Raw genomic sequence first — 11,411 nt, 5'->3', positions numbered from 1 at the left:
ACGGGGGGGGGGGGGGCACCGGGCTGACACGGGGGGGGCGGGAAGGCGGTGAGGGGGTAGGAGAGTGTGGGGCAGTGCGCGCGCACACACACACGGAGCGGCGGGAGCACGCGCGCGGCTCGGGGCGCCCCCGAGCGGCTGCGCGCGGGCACAGCGGGGAGAATCCCGCGTGTGATCCTGGGGACACGCGTGGGGAACGGAGACCGGCGCGTCAGCCGGGACACGTCTGAGGGCACACAGAGACACGTACGTGAGCACACACGCGGCAGTGTGAGTACAAAGTGTCTGTGGGGAGGGACGTAACTTGTACCTACACGCGCACACATCTGCATACAGGCGCCATGCACACACGCGTGAACTCACGCACACACACGTGCACAAACATGCATGCACGTGTGTGTGCTCACACAAACACGTGCACACAAAATAGTGTGTACACGTGCGCATACACCCCATGTGCACACACATGTACATATGTGCGCCTACAACCCCTGCACAGACAGACAGACACACATACACAGACACACACGCACTTGCGAACACCCCGCCCCCGAGGTGTCCCTCCCCTCTCCAATGGAATCCGCCTTCCCTGCAGGAAACGTCCATCCTTCCGCCCCGCCCTCCCCATCGGCCGTGTCCCACTCCCGCCCGCCTCCTGTCGCGGAGCAGCCCGTGGGGAACGGGGATTCAGGTGATCCCGGTGCTAGGTGCATCCCCAGCTGGAGCATCCCTTCCTATCCCGCCCCCATCGTGGGGCGGATGGAGGGGACCGAGGATGGACACGCGATGTCACCTGTGCCCACTGTGGGGACACCTGCACCACACCCATGGGGCAGCTTTACCCCATCCTCGGGGAAACCTGCTCCCCACTGTTGGGATCAGCCAGGACGAAAGGACAGGAAGCAATGACGGGCCGAGGCTGCGGTGAGGGACTGGAAGGAAGGCCGTGATACCCTGACGGATCCGGGCAGGAATGTCACCTAAGGGCACAGAGCCCTCGATGGCAGAGGCAAAGTGGGGCAGCTCCTGGCTGGGAACCATAAACCCTGCTCTGGGACTAGTTCGGAGGATTAAAGGGTTTAATCCCAGGATTTGAATCGGCACTTGGAGCAAGATGGAAGCATTTGGTAGTTTTTTTTGGAGCATTTGGTAGTTTGGGCAGTTTTTCACAGTTTTTCACCCCCATTTTGGCAGCTCATGGAGTGCCAGAGCGTGCCAGCACCAAAGCCTCTGGGGACTTTTCCTCTGGGTATAAAATGCCCAAAAGCTGTCAGATTGGGCTGGGATGAAAGTGCTGCATTGATTTTGGATAATAAATTGCTCCTTAGCCAGATGACGGGAATGAAAGCTGCAGTCCTGATGGATGATGGGCAGGCTAGGGGATCCCTTCTGGGGCCATGCAAGGATGGCTGCAGGAGCCCGAGGAGCAGCTGGATTCTGCCCCAGCCCCAGCCCAGGCTCATAGGGGTCCCAACACAGGCCTGATCCTGCATCCCAGCCTAGGATCCCCCTGCATGCCCAGCCGAAGCTGGATCTTGCCCCAGGCCCAGCTCCCCCAGCTGCCAGGCTGGATGGGGCCCAGCATTGGAGCATTCCATGAGAGTGGAACATCCAAGGAGCGGCTGGAGCTTCCTGGGGAGTCAGAGCTACACGGCCCAAGCTGGATTCTCCTCCTGAGGGTGATTTTGGTGTTCATAAGTTTCAATTGGAGCTCCCCAAACCCCAACAAGGCCACCCACCAACCTGTCACGGGAAGGTTGACATATGAAATTTATTTAGGAAAACCAAAACCCACCAAAAAAAGAGAAATAATAATAAAGAAGGAGCAGGAGGACGAGAAACAGTAGGGGGAGGAGGAGGAAGAGGAGAAGGAGGAGGAAGAAAAGGAGAATAAGAAAAGGAGGAGGAGAGGAAGAAAGAGAAGCCATCTCCTCCTTAGGCTCCATTGGAGTCCAGAACAACCAGTGCCGCAAGACAGAAGGACAGAAAAGCTGGAGGAGGTTTGCACACCCACACACGCCTGTGCACACTCCTGGGTGAGCTGGGCTGGCTGTGAGCTGCACTCCTCACTATCCAGAGGGGTATATACAGGGGCAGGAGCTGGGAAAGCTTTGACTACCTACACACACCAGCAGCAGGGGCTGGAGAAGTGGGATACAGCTGGGAAAAGGGCATCCCTGGGTGCCCCCACCACGGTGTGGTACCTGGGATGCAGAACCCAAGTGCAGGACACCCCCACATCTCTTGGATGGGGAGATCTGTGCATTGTCAGGCATCCCTGGGCGGCACTGGGATGCGGGGGCTGTCTTTGAACAGTTGTACCTACTGGCACCTTGGTGCCAGGGCTGTGCCAACGTCACAACAGGGATGGGGCTGCTGTCCTCCTCTTGCAGCTTGGGGGTTTGCTGCCTTCTGGGACCATCCCCACCCCCTATGGCAGTGTGGGGAGCAGGGGAGGGCTTAAGGGGGTCTTGGAGGCAAAACCATGGGCCAGCAGACAGACTCAGTCAGCAGGTGGGTCCCACCAGGCTTCGGGCAAAGCATCTCACTAAAGGCATCTCCGAGTAGGTAAGGCAAAAGGAATTCAGGCCACTTCAGCCACGTGGAGCAGCTCAGCGTTGAGGTCTCCCATTGCTCCTGCAGACACACGCTCCAGGTATCCCGAGAACACTGGCAAGTCATCGCTCACAGACAAGCCAAGGAGAGAAGCAGCCACCATGCAGCCCAAATCCAGGAGGGACCCACTGTGGCACCACTGGGGATGGTGCCATGGGTTACTGCAGAGCAGTGGGCATGGGGTGGCAAAGGGCCCCATATGCACTCTTGATCCCACCAGAACCAACACCAATGCCAGCAGTGCTGGAATTTTACCCTGCTGCACCCATCGCCTTTCCCTGGTGTGGTGGTGGACTCATCCAGCCCCCACAAGCTGGATGATGCAGCCTGAGGGCTCAGTGCACCCTAATCCCCCAATGCTGAGCCCACGCACTCAGCCCCAGCACTTCCCCTGCTCATGGGTGTTTCAGGTGGCCTTGGCTGGGGTGATGAAGCCCTCACATACAGCTGGTCAGACCCTGGGGGCTGGTGGAGCCCCTGGGACTGGGAGGGTCCATATGGGTTGGGTTGTGGGACTGGAGAGACCACAGGAGGGCAGCAGGGTCCATGCACAGTGGTCTGTAGGACCAGAAAAACCACAGGAGATTGGTGGGGTGCATGCATGGCAGTCAGGACAAGGAGGGAGTCATGGGAAAACACCAGGGTCCATGCATGACCAGATCAACCATGGTGGACCAACAGCATCCATGCATGGTGCCACGCAGGACTGGTGGGACCACAGGAAAATAGCAGGGTCGATGCCATGGTGGTCTGCAGGACCAGAGGGACCACAGCAGACCATTGAGGGTCATGTCCAGAGGTCTGCAAGACCAGAAGGATCCCAAATGTTGGCAGGATCCGTGCACAGAGATTGGTATGGCAGGAGTTGTGAAGCCACTGTGAGCTAGGGATGCTCACAACATGGTCACCAAGCAGAGAAGCTGCTTGCAGTGAGGAGGCTCCAGGCGGACACCTCAGAGGAACACCCATGTTCCTCTACCTATGGCAAGAACATGAATGGGACCAGAAGGTGAAGGTGATGTGTGGGACCACATGGACCCCCTGTGGAGCACAGCTTCCCTCCCCTGTGCATGCAAACCAGCAGCAGGACCCCCAGCCTTGGCAGGTGTGTAGCCCTTGTAGGGGATGTGGTTGTGTGGTTGCATGGGACTGGGCTGTGTGAGATATGAGCCCTTCCATGGGTGAGTGGGTTCAGGGGTCCTAGAGGGCTGGAGCTTTCAGCCAAAGGATGCTCAGCAGCTGCTAGGGAGAGGCTGCAGCTGGTTCTCCAGTGTGGATCCCAGCAGGGGATGCAGGCACATCCCCATGGCAGTGGCCATCCCACTCTGGTGCCCCTTCCCTCCTCCAGTTGAAGCCAACCTTCTTCCATGAACCTGATCTATGGTCCCCATAGATCTCCATAACACCCCCCATACACTCTACAGCCACCCCAGAGATGTCCCACTGCCCCTCACCACCCTGCCCTGCACCATCCCCCTCTGTCCTGCTGACCCATGCACGCCCATGTCATGGTGACCGAGCCCTCCATGGGTGCTTCCACCAAGGACATCGTTCTTATTGTCACCCCATGGGGACAGGACCTGCAGTCTTAAGGCAGCTTAAAGCACATCCATCCCCCAGCCCCACCGTGTCCCTTGGTGCTCCCAGCCACCAAGGCAGTGTCCCATGGACTCCCAGGTGGACGGGACACCTGAACACCCACCCTGGAGGGAGGAGATAGTCACTCAGTGGTGGGGAAGGACCAGTGGCGGCTGCTGGCAGCACACAGCCCTTGCTGTGGTAGTCCAGATTCACTGATATCCCCCCAAACCTCCTCCCCTTGAGCTGGGGGATGAGGCTTGGGGATGCTCCCAGCCCAGCCATGGCTGTGGCCCCCCCGTTGCCTTCTTCACTCGGCCCCAGCCTCGGCGGGCTGCCCCACCTCAGGTTCCAGGCAGCCATTGAGCTGGGGGTCAGGGACCTGTGGATCATATTCCTCATCCAGAAAGTCCAGGGAGTTGTTACTGGGCAACCCCCGGATGGTGAATTTGTGGGAGACCTTGGTCCACTGCTCCCGATTGCTGGCCACCCGCTCGTAGAGCTCCGCTGCCTTGGGGAAGAGATCCTGCAGCAATCTGGGGAGTGGGGGATGCATTCCATCAGCACAGGGCTGCCCCCCCTTACTTCAGTGCAACCCCCTTGGCTGACTGCAACCCTCATCCCCACAGCCTGGAACACTCCCCAACATCTGCAAGACTTGGCACACACAGCCCCCGATCCCACCCTGAGGGAGGTGGGGGTGGCAGGGGGTCCTCCCCATCCCAGCTGCAGCACTGGGGCTCACTTGTAGATGGGCATGGCAATGTGCTCCATGAAGCTGATCTGCAGCTCGGGGATGTAGGCTTTCTCCCGGTCCATCATCTCCAGCGGGCTGTTCCCCATGGCTTTCTCCTGCATGGGTGGTGAGGAGGGTCAGTGCCAGTGATGCTTTCCCTCCATTCCCAGGCAAGACCTCTCTGCCCACTGCCCACACCCCCCAGCCCATTGGTGCTGTCTAAGAGCATTGGCCAAGCCCAACCCTGCCAGCTGGTACCTACCAGGTCACCCTGGGAGAAGAACTCCTTGTAGATCAGCTCCTGCAAGAGACAGGTGTCAGCACAGGGGGTGCAGCCTGGGATGATCCCCCATACCCACTGACCTCCACACCCCTCCCCACAGCTCTGAATCAAGCAGGGATACGGTCTGGCTTGGAGGGACTGGGTTCTGCATGGTCCAGGGTCCTGCATAGAGGAACCCACCCCACGAGGGGCAGGTGTGTGCCTGGGGACATGCAGGTGGCCTAGGTGGGTTCTGAGGTGGCATTCGGGGGTTTAGCTCGGTGGTGTGGCACTCACTGCAATCTTCCTGGTGGTCTTCCAGCCCTTGGTCTGGTCAGACAGGTCACAGGAGGTCATGAGCAGGCAGAGAAGCAGGCTGCGGTGCTGCTTGTTCTTGGAGTCATATCCCACTGTGGGCACAGTGTGGGGCAGGGCTTGGGATGGGCGGCTCAGGACAGAGCTCCATAGCCCCCCTCATGCCACATGTGAGCATTTAAGGGACAGCCAGAACCTTCTGTGTCATGTCCCAGCCATTATCACCCCTGACATAAGAACCTCCTGTGCCACCTCCCAGCTTTGGTGGGATGAGTTCTTACCACCCCTCAAATCCCAATCCCAATCTCCATTGAGGATCTTCACCTTCTGCCATTTTCTGGAGATCCTTGAAGATGCGGAGGTGGTGGGCCAGGTCAGTGGCCAGGATGATGTCCCGCATCAAGTCCAGCATGCGCTGATAGTCCTGTGGGCAAGGCAGCTGCTATGACCAGCTCTGTGCCCCTGCCAGCTCCCACACCCCCTGGGATCCAGGGATGGGGAGCAGGAGGTCTGGAGAGGACACAGGGGCTCAGCATGGGCAGAGGGTGGCAGGAGAGAGGTGTTTAGGTGGGGGGCTCACCTTTCTGGAGAAGTGGTCAAAGATGTTGCAGCCTTGGCTGTTGAGGATAGCAATGGCTTGGGCAAAGTGATGCCTCTGTGGGAGAAGGCAGGACGGTGAAAGCAGGCAGGGAGCAGGCAAGGATGCTGCCACGCAGCCAGAACCCAGGAGAGATGGGCAAGGAGAGATCTGGGGGATCTCACCTCCATGACAGAGCCCTCTGAACTGTAGAGTGCAGCCAGAACGGATTTCTGCAAGGTAGAGCAGCCAGAATGATGGAACTGTGGGGTTGAAGGCCCCCACAGTTCTCCCCATACCTCTCCTCCCCCCTCGCCCATCCCGGCTCTGGGCTCGGCTCACCGAGGCCACCTGGAAGGAGTTATTTGTTCCTCTGTGGTCCAGATCGTGGCACATGCAGGAGATGAAGAGGGCAAAGATCTCGATGTCTCTGGGGAGGGGGAGGAGGGAAACTGAGGCAGGCAGGAGAGCAGGGAGCACCCCAGCCAGGCCAGGGGTTGGAGAACAGGGGCAGGGATAGCACCTGGCCTTACTCCAGGTAGTTAACGAGCTCCAGGTTCTTGTAGAGCAGGTAGCAGAAATGGGAGACGGAGAAGGCGTGCATCCAGTTGTGGTAGGGGGGGTCACGGTACCCCTTCTTTACCATCAGGCAGAACCTGCACAGGGCCAGAGCCATGCAGGGTGGGTCTCACCCCACAGGGACCTCCACCTTGCCAGGTGCCCACCAGGCAGGCATGGGCATGGGGATCAGGATGGGGATGGGGATGGGGATGGGGATGGGATGGGATGGGATGGGATGGGATGGGATGGGATGGGATGGGATGGGATGGGATGGGATGGGATGGGATGGGATGGGATGGGGAAGGGTTGGGGATGGCTCATGGGAGAGGAATAGGGACAGGGAAGGTAGACAGTTTTCTGCATGGGGATGGGCATAGGAATAGAGATGAGGATATGGATAGGGGACAGAGAAGGTGGACAGGGATGAGGATGTGGATGGGGACAGGGACAGGGAAGGAGATGGAGGGGATGAGGTAGGTGGATGGGGATGGAAATGAGGATGGAGACAGGGAAGGTGGACAGGGATAAAGACTCACCTGGTGAGCGTCTGACGGTCCATCTTGTAGGTGTTGATGAAATTCATGTCTTGCAGCATACTCAGGATGGCCTGGCAGAAGGGATAGAGGGAGTGGCAAGGAATGACAATGCCCAGCAAGGTCCCCCACGAGCCACCCTCGCCCCTGCTCAGCAGGAAGATGCTCAGGGGTGCAACCACATCCCTTCACCCCAGCACCCCAGCACCCCAGCACCCCAGCACCCCAGCACCCCAGGGTTGGGATATATGACCTGACCGAGGCCAGGCAGGGGATGGTGGCAGTTGAGAGTTGTCCCCATGGTCCTCACCATGGAGGTGTCGTCCTCAGGCAGTGAGCGTGGTGTGTAGGTGAAGCTGGCAAAGTTGGGGTCAATGGTGGACACAGGCTGGATGCCCTCGCTCAGCAGTTTGGTGTACTCATCATCAGACACCTGCAGGAGCCATAGCCAGTCACCCACTCTGTGGCCAGATGTCACCAGGTGTCCCAAAGGCCACAAGAACCATGGGGAGAGCAGAGAGCCCTGGGGTATCACCACCACCCAGCTGTGTGACCACCTTGGGATAAAGGGTGGGGGCACCATGCTGGCAGTGCGGGTCCCCATCCCTGTCCCTGTCCTCATGCTACCTCACCTTCATGTGGTACATCATCATCTCATTGGCCAGGTGGCTTCGGTACTGTGCCTCATTCACCTTCTTGTACAGCAGGGACTGCAGGGCAGGATCAGGGATGGGAGTGCTGGGGGTTGGCAGACACCTCCAGCACCCCCCAGCCCACCCTGGCACCACAGCACATCTTTGTGCCCATGAATTCCCTTCAATTCCCTTCCCATCCCAGGGCCACCACCACTTGTCCCCAAGGAATGGGGACCACACACACACATCCCCCCATCGCTCTGTGCTGTGGCAGAGCTGGGAGCACACACTGTGTGTGACCCCCTCCAAGTGGAGGACCCCCAGCACATACATGGGCGATGCTGATGCCGCAGTAGATGGAGAAGGCAGTGGCCAGGTCCTCGTCGAACTTGCTGAACCAAGGGCCATTGATCTTGTTGACCAGCTCTGCCACCCCAATGACCTCTGGAGCAGAGGGGGGACAGCAGGAATATCAGGCCCTCATGCTGGGAACAGGGTCATGCCTGTATGCTGGGGACAGCACCGTGCCCGTGGGCTTAGGGCAGGGTTGTGCCCAACTAGCAGGGACAGTGCTGTGCCTGTGGGCTGGGGACAGCATGACACCCACATTCTGGGGACAGTGCTGAGCCTGTGGGGCTGGGACAGGCTCATGCCCAGGGACAGTACTGTGCTCATGTGTTGGTGGACAGGATCGTGCCCACATGCAGGGTACATGATCATGCCCATGTGATCAAGGACAGTGCTGTGCCCATGGGCTGGGACAGAATCATGGTCATGGGCTGGGGGACAGTGCTGGGTGTCTGTAGGGGGACAGGATCATGTCCAGGGACCATACTGAGCCCATGGACTAGGACAAGATCACGTCCATGTGCTGGGGTCAGTGCTGTGTTTGCCTGCAGGGGGACAGGGCCACATCCAGGAACTGTGCTTTTGTGCCAGGAGACAGCACTGAGCCCAAGGGTCAGGACAGGACCATGCCTACATTCACAGGACAGAATGCTGCCCTGATGCTGGGGACAGGACTGTGACCATGGGATTGGGACAGGGTCATGCCCATGCGCTGGGGCAGTGCTCTGTGTACGGGCTGGGGGCAGAATGGAGCCCATGGGCTGGGGACAGAAAGGTGCTCACATGCTGGGGACGAAGGGGGTTCACATGCTGGGGACAGAGCTGAGCCAGGATTGTGCCCCTGTGCTTGAACAGGATTGATGCCCACAGGCTGGGGATGATGCTGTGGCCATGCTGCATGCTGGGGACAGCATCCTGTTCACATGATGGGTGACCAAACCACCATGTGCAAGACACCTGCTGGGCCAGACCTGTGCCAGACCTGTGCCCCCTGTTCCCAGTGCGCCCCCATCCCTGGCTCACCCTGGCTCTCATTCTTGATGGGGAAGCAGAGGATGTTGCGGGTGTGGAAGCCAGTGCTGTCATCCACGCCGCGGTAGAAGAGCGGGTGTGAGTAGGCATCCTTGATGTTCAGGATCTTGCCAGTGGTGGCCACGTGCCCAGCGATGCCCTGGTCTGCTGGGATGCGGATCTCGTAGCTCTGTGGGCAGGGGAAGGAGATCACAGCAAGGCCTGTGGGGAGGGACACAACCCCAGGCCCCCCAGCTCCATGCTGTGCTCACCTCGTCATCCACCACTCCACCATCGAACACCTTGGCCACCAGCTCGTGACTGAGCCGGTCCAGCAGGAACACAGAGCATCTGCAAGACACCCCGCTGCCATTCTCACCCACTGGGGAGCTCGGTGTCCCCTGTGTCCCCTCACCCACGTGCCCCACCACCACCACTCACATCTCAGCATTGCTGAGGTTCCGGGCCTCCGTAATGATCTCCTGCAGCAGGACAGAGACATCATCTGCAGGGGTAGCAGTGGAGGGTCAGGGACCCAGGCCAGGCAGCGCTGCCCCCTCTTCCCCACTCATGCAGTGAAAGCAGGGGGAGGGTTTAGCTCTGGGTCCCAGCAGGAATTCTGGGGGGCACAGAGGGACAGGGGCAGTGTGGGGCATGTGCATGTATGAACAGTGCACGTGTGTGTGCAGCAGTGCAGCTGCACATGTGCACACGTGTTTCTAAGAGCTCTGTGGTCATGCTATGTGCATGCATGCAGCCATGCAGCATCAGTGCATGCCAGGTTCTATGCCAACTCCTATCACCTTTCTGTTACCATTCCCCAACAAGGGGACAAGGTTCTCCCTGGCTGGGGACAGAGACCCCATTGCTACCACCCTCCAGGGCTGGGGAGTGATCACCCCTTCCCCACTCCACTCCCTCACCACGGGTGCTCCCCAGTGCACCTACCCAGGTGGGTGAAGAGGTTCTTGGCCACCTGCAGCAGGGCCTGAGGGAACAGAGAGAATGCCATTAGTGACCAGTGCAAGATGGGGCACGCACACACGCACATGGCACAGCCCTGCACATGCTCACCTGGCACTCACACTTGAGCTTCTGCTCCTTCTGGAAGGCCAGGGTGCTCGTGAGCACCGTGGAAGTGTAGCAGAAGCAGTGCTGGATCTTGTGCTCGTCCGTGTCTGTGAAGCTGGCAGGGGTACACCTTAGTTGTCCGTCCCCATTGGTCCCCTCCCTTCTCCATGGGGACAATGCTCCAGCATCCCAAAAGTGAGGGGGTGCAGCCCCACAGAGAGTCCCAGCCAAAACGCTGCTCACCTCTCCCCACTGAGTTTGTTGAAAGCGCATGCCAGTGCCACCACCTGGGAGGTGGCCCGGCTAATGACAGGGACACAGAGCATGGAGGTGACCTCACAGCCCAGCATGCTGCTCAGCTGCTTGTGCTCCTCCTGCAGGGAGAGGGAAGATGGGGCTGGAACCCCTGGCCCACTCCAGGAAGCCCCATGGAACACTGGGGTGACACCTGTGTCCCCAGGCGTGGAAGGCACAGAGCTGGTACCCACCTCACTGATGTCCTTCAGCGTGATGGGCTTCTTGTCCTCCACCACCTGCCCCAGGCGCCCAAAGGTGAGCTGTGGGGAAAGGGAACATGTTAGTGCACAGCACCCATTGCCCACCCTCAGACCTCCCAACCCCTCACCACTTCCCCTTACTCACTGAAAAGCTGATCTCCTCATCCAGGACACGGTCCCCCACCACCTGGAAAAGATGGGAAGGAGGGGTTGCCCATGAGGAAGACACCATGCCAGGGGGTGACCTGTAGTCCTCTGTGGGGGTCAGGCTTGGGGGGCTGGCCCAGTGGCACCTACCTGGCAGAAGAGCTGGTGGTTGTCCTCAGAGACGAGCAGGAGGCAGCAGCACAGAGACTGGGTCTCCTGCTTCAGCTGGGGAGTTAAGGGGAGGGTCAGCACCCCAGCCTGCTCTGAGCACTCCCCAGGCAGAATCCAGCCCCTCCTGTGCCTCCCTGTACCCAAGGCACCCACACATGCCACAGAGAACTGGGTGCCCCTCCCCAGAACCTCCTCCCCGTGACGCAGCAGGTTCCCTCTGGAGGCTGCTGATGGCAAGGGGAAGGCTGCTCACTCTGGACTACTGAGGGTCATACTGAGGTACAGAATGATAGAGAGCAGGAGAGGAACCTGGATGTTCTCTCAAGGAGCTTTTAGCGTGACAGTGGCACTTT

At 59.4% G+C, this 11,411-nt stretch overlaps 1 protein-coding gene and 1 long non-coding RNA gene across 3 annotated transcripts in view; one reads left to right on the top strand and one right to left on the bottom strand.

Moving 5' to 3' along the window:
- The first annotated feature begins 41 nt into the window (after nt 1-41).
- LOC141728283 (uncharacterized) lies at nt 42-2,469 on the top strand. The gene is made up of 2 exons (XR_012579200.1): nt 42-270; nt 596-2,469. It is a non-coding gene; the product is annotated as an uncharacterized LOC141728283 (long non-coding RNA).
- PDE2A (phosphodiesterase 2A) overlaps nt 1,747-11,411 on the bottom strand; it is a 42,245-nt gene continuing 32,580 nt past the window's right edge. For both annotated transcript variants that reach the window (XM_005487153.4, XM_074536126.1), the window contains 22 exons: nt 11,038-11,112; nt 10,886-10,927; nt 10,732-10,800; nt 10,487-10,617; nt 10,247-10,358; nt 10,121-10,160; nt 9,614-9,677; nt 9,445-9,523; nt 9,185-9,362; nt 8,145-8,257; nt 7,811-7,888; nt 7,489-7,611; nt 7,182-7,252; nt 6,618-6,740; nt 6,427-6,514; nt 6,270-6,317; nt 6,088-6,162; nt 5,832-5,931; nt 5,490-5,602; nt 5,193-5,231; nt 4,940-5,046; nt 1,747-4,730 (listed from right to left, as the gene is read on the bottom strand). In XM_005487153.4, coding sequence (XP_005487210.2) covers nt 4,505-4,730; nt 4,940-5,046; nt 5,193-5,231; nt 5,490-5,602; nt 5,832-5,931; nt 6,088-6,162; nt 6,270-6,317; nt 6,427-6,514; nt 6,618-6,740; nt 7,182-7,252; nt 7,489-7,611; nt 7,811-7,888; nt 8,145-8,257; nt 9,185-9,362; nt 9,445-9,523; nt 9,614-9,677; nt 10,121-10,160; nt 10,247-10,358; nt 10,487-10,617; nt 10,732-10,800; nt 10,886-10,927; nt 11,038-11,112 — 2,094 coding nt within the window. In that variant the 3' untranslated portion in view covers nt 1,747-4,504. The remainder of the gene's footprint in view (nt 4,731-4,939; nt 5,047-5,192; nt 5,232-5,489; nt 5,603-5,831; nt 5,932-6,087; nt 6,163-6,269; nt 6,318-6,426; nt 6,515-6,617; nt 6,741-7,181; nt 7,253-7,488; nt 7,612-7,810; nt 7,889-8,144; nt 8,258-9,184; nt 9,363-9,444; nt 9,524-9,613; nt 9,678-10,120; nt 10,161-10,246; nt 10,359-10,486; nt 10,618-10,731; nt 10,801-10,885; nt 10,928-11,037; nt 11,113-11,411) is intronic.

This window comes from Zonotrichia albicollis, chromosome 2, assembly GCF_047830755.1.
Source record: "Zonotrichia albicollis isolate bZonAlb1 chromosome 2, bZonAlb1.hap1, whole genome shotgun sequence".
Taxonomy (NCBI): Eukaryota; Metazoa; Chordata; class Aves; order Passeriformes; family Passerellidae; genus Zonotrichia; species Zonotrichia albicollis.
The sequence above is the reverse complement of the archived record's forward strand: the minus strand, read 5'-3'. Positions and strand labels throughout refer to the sequence as shown.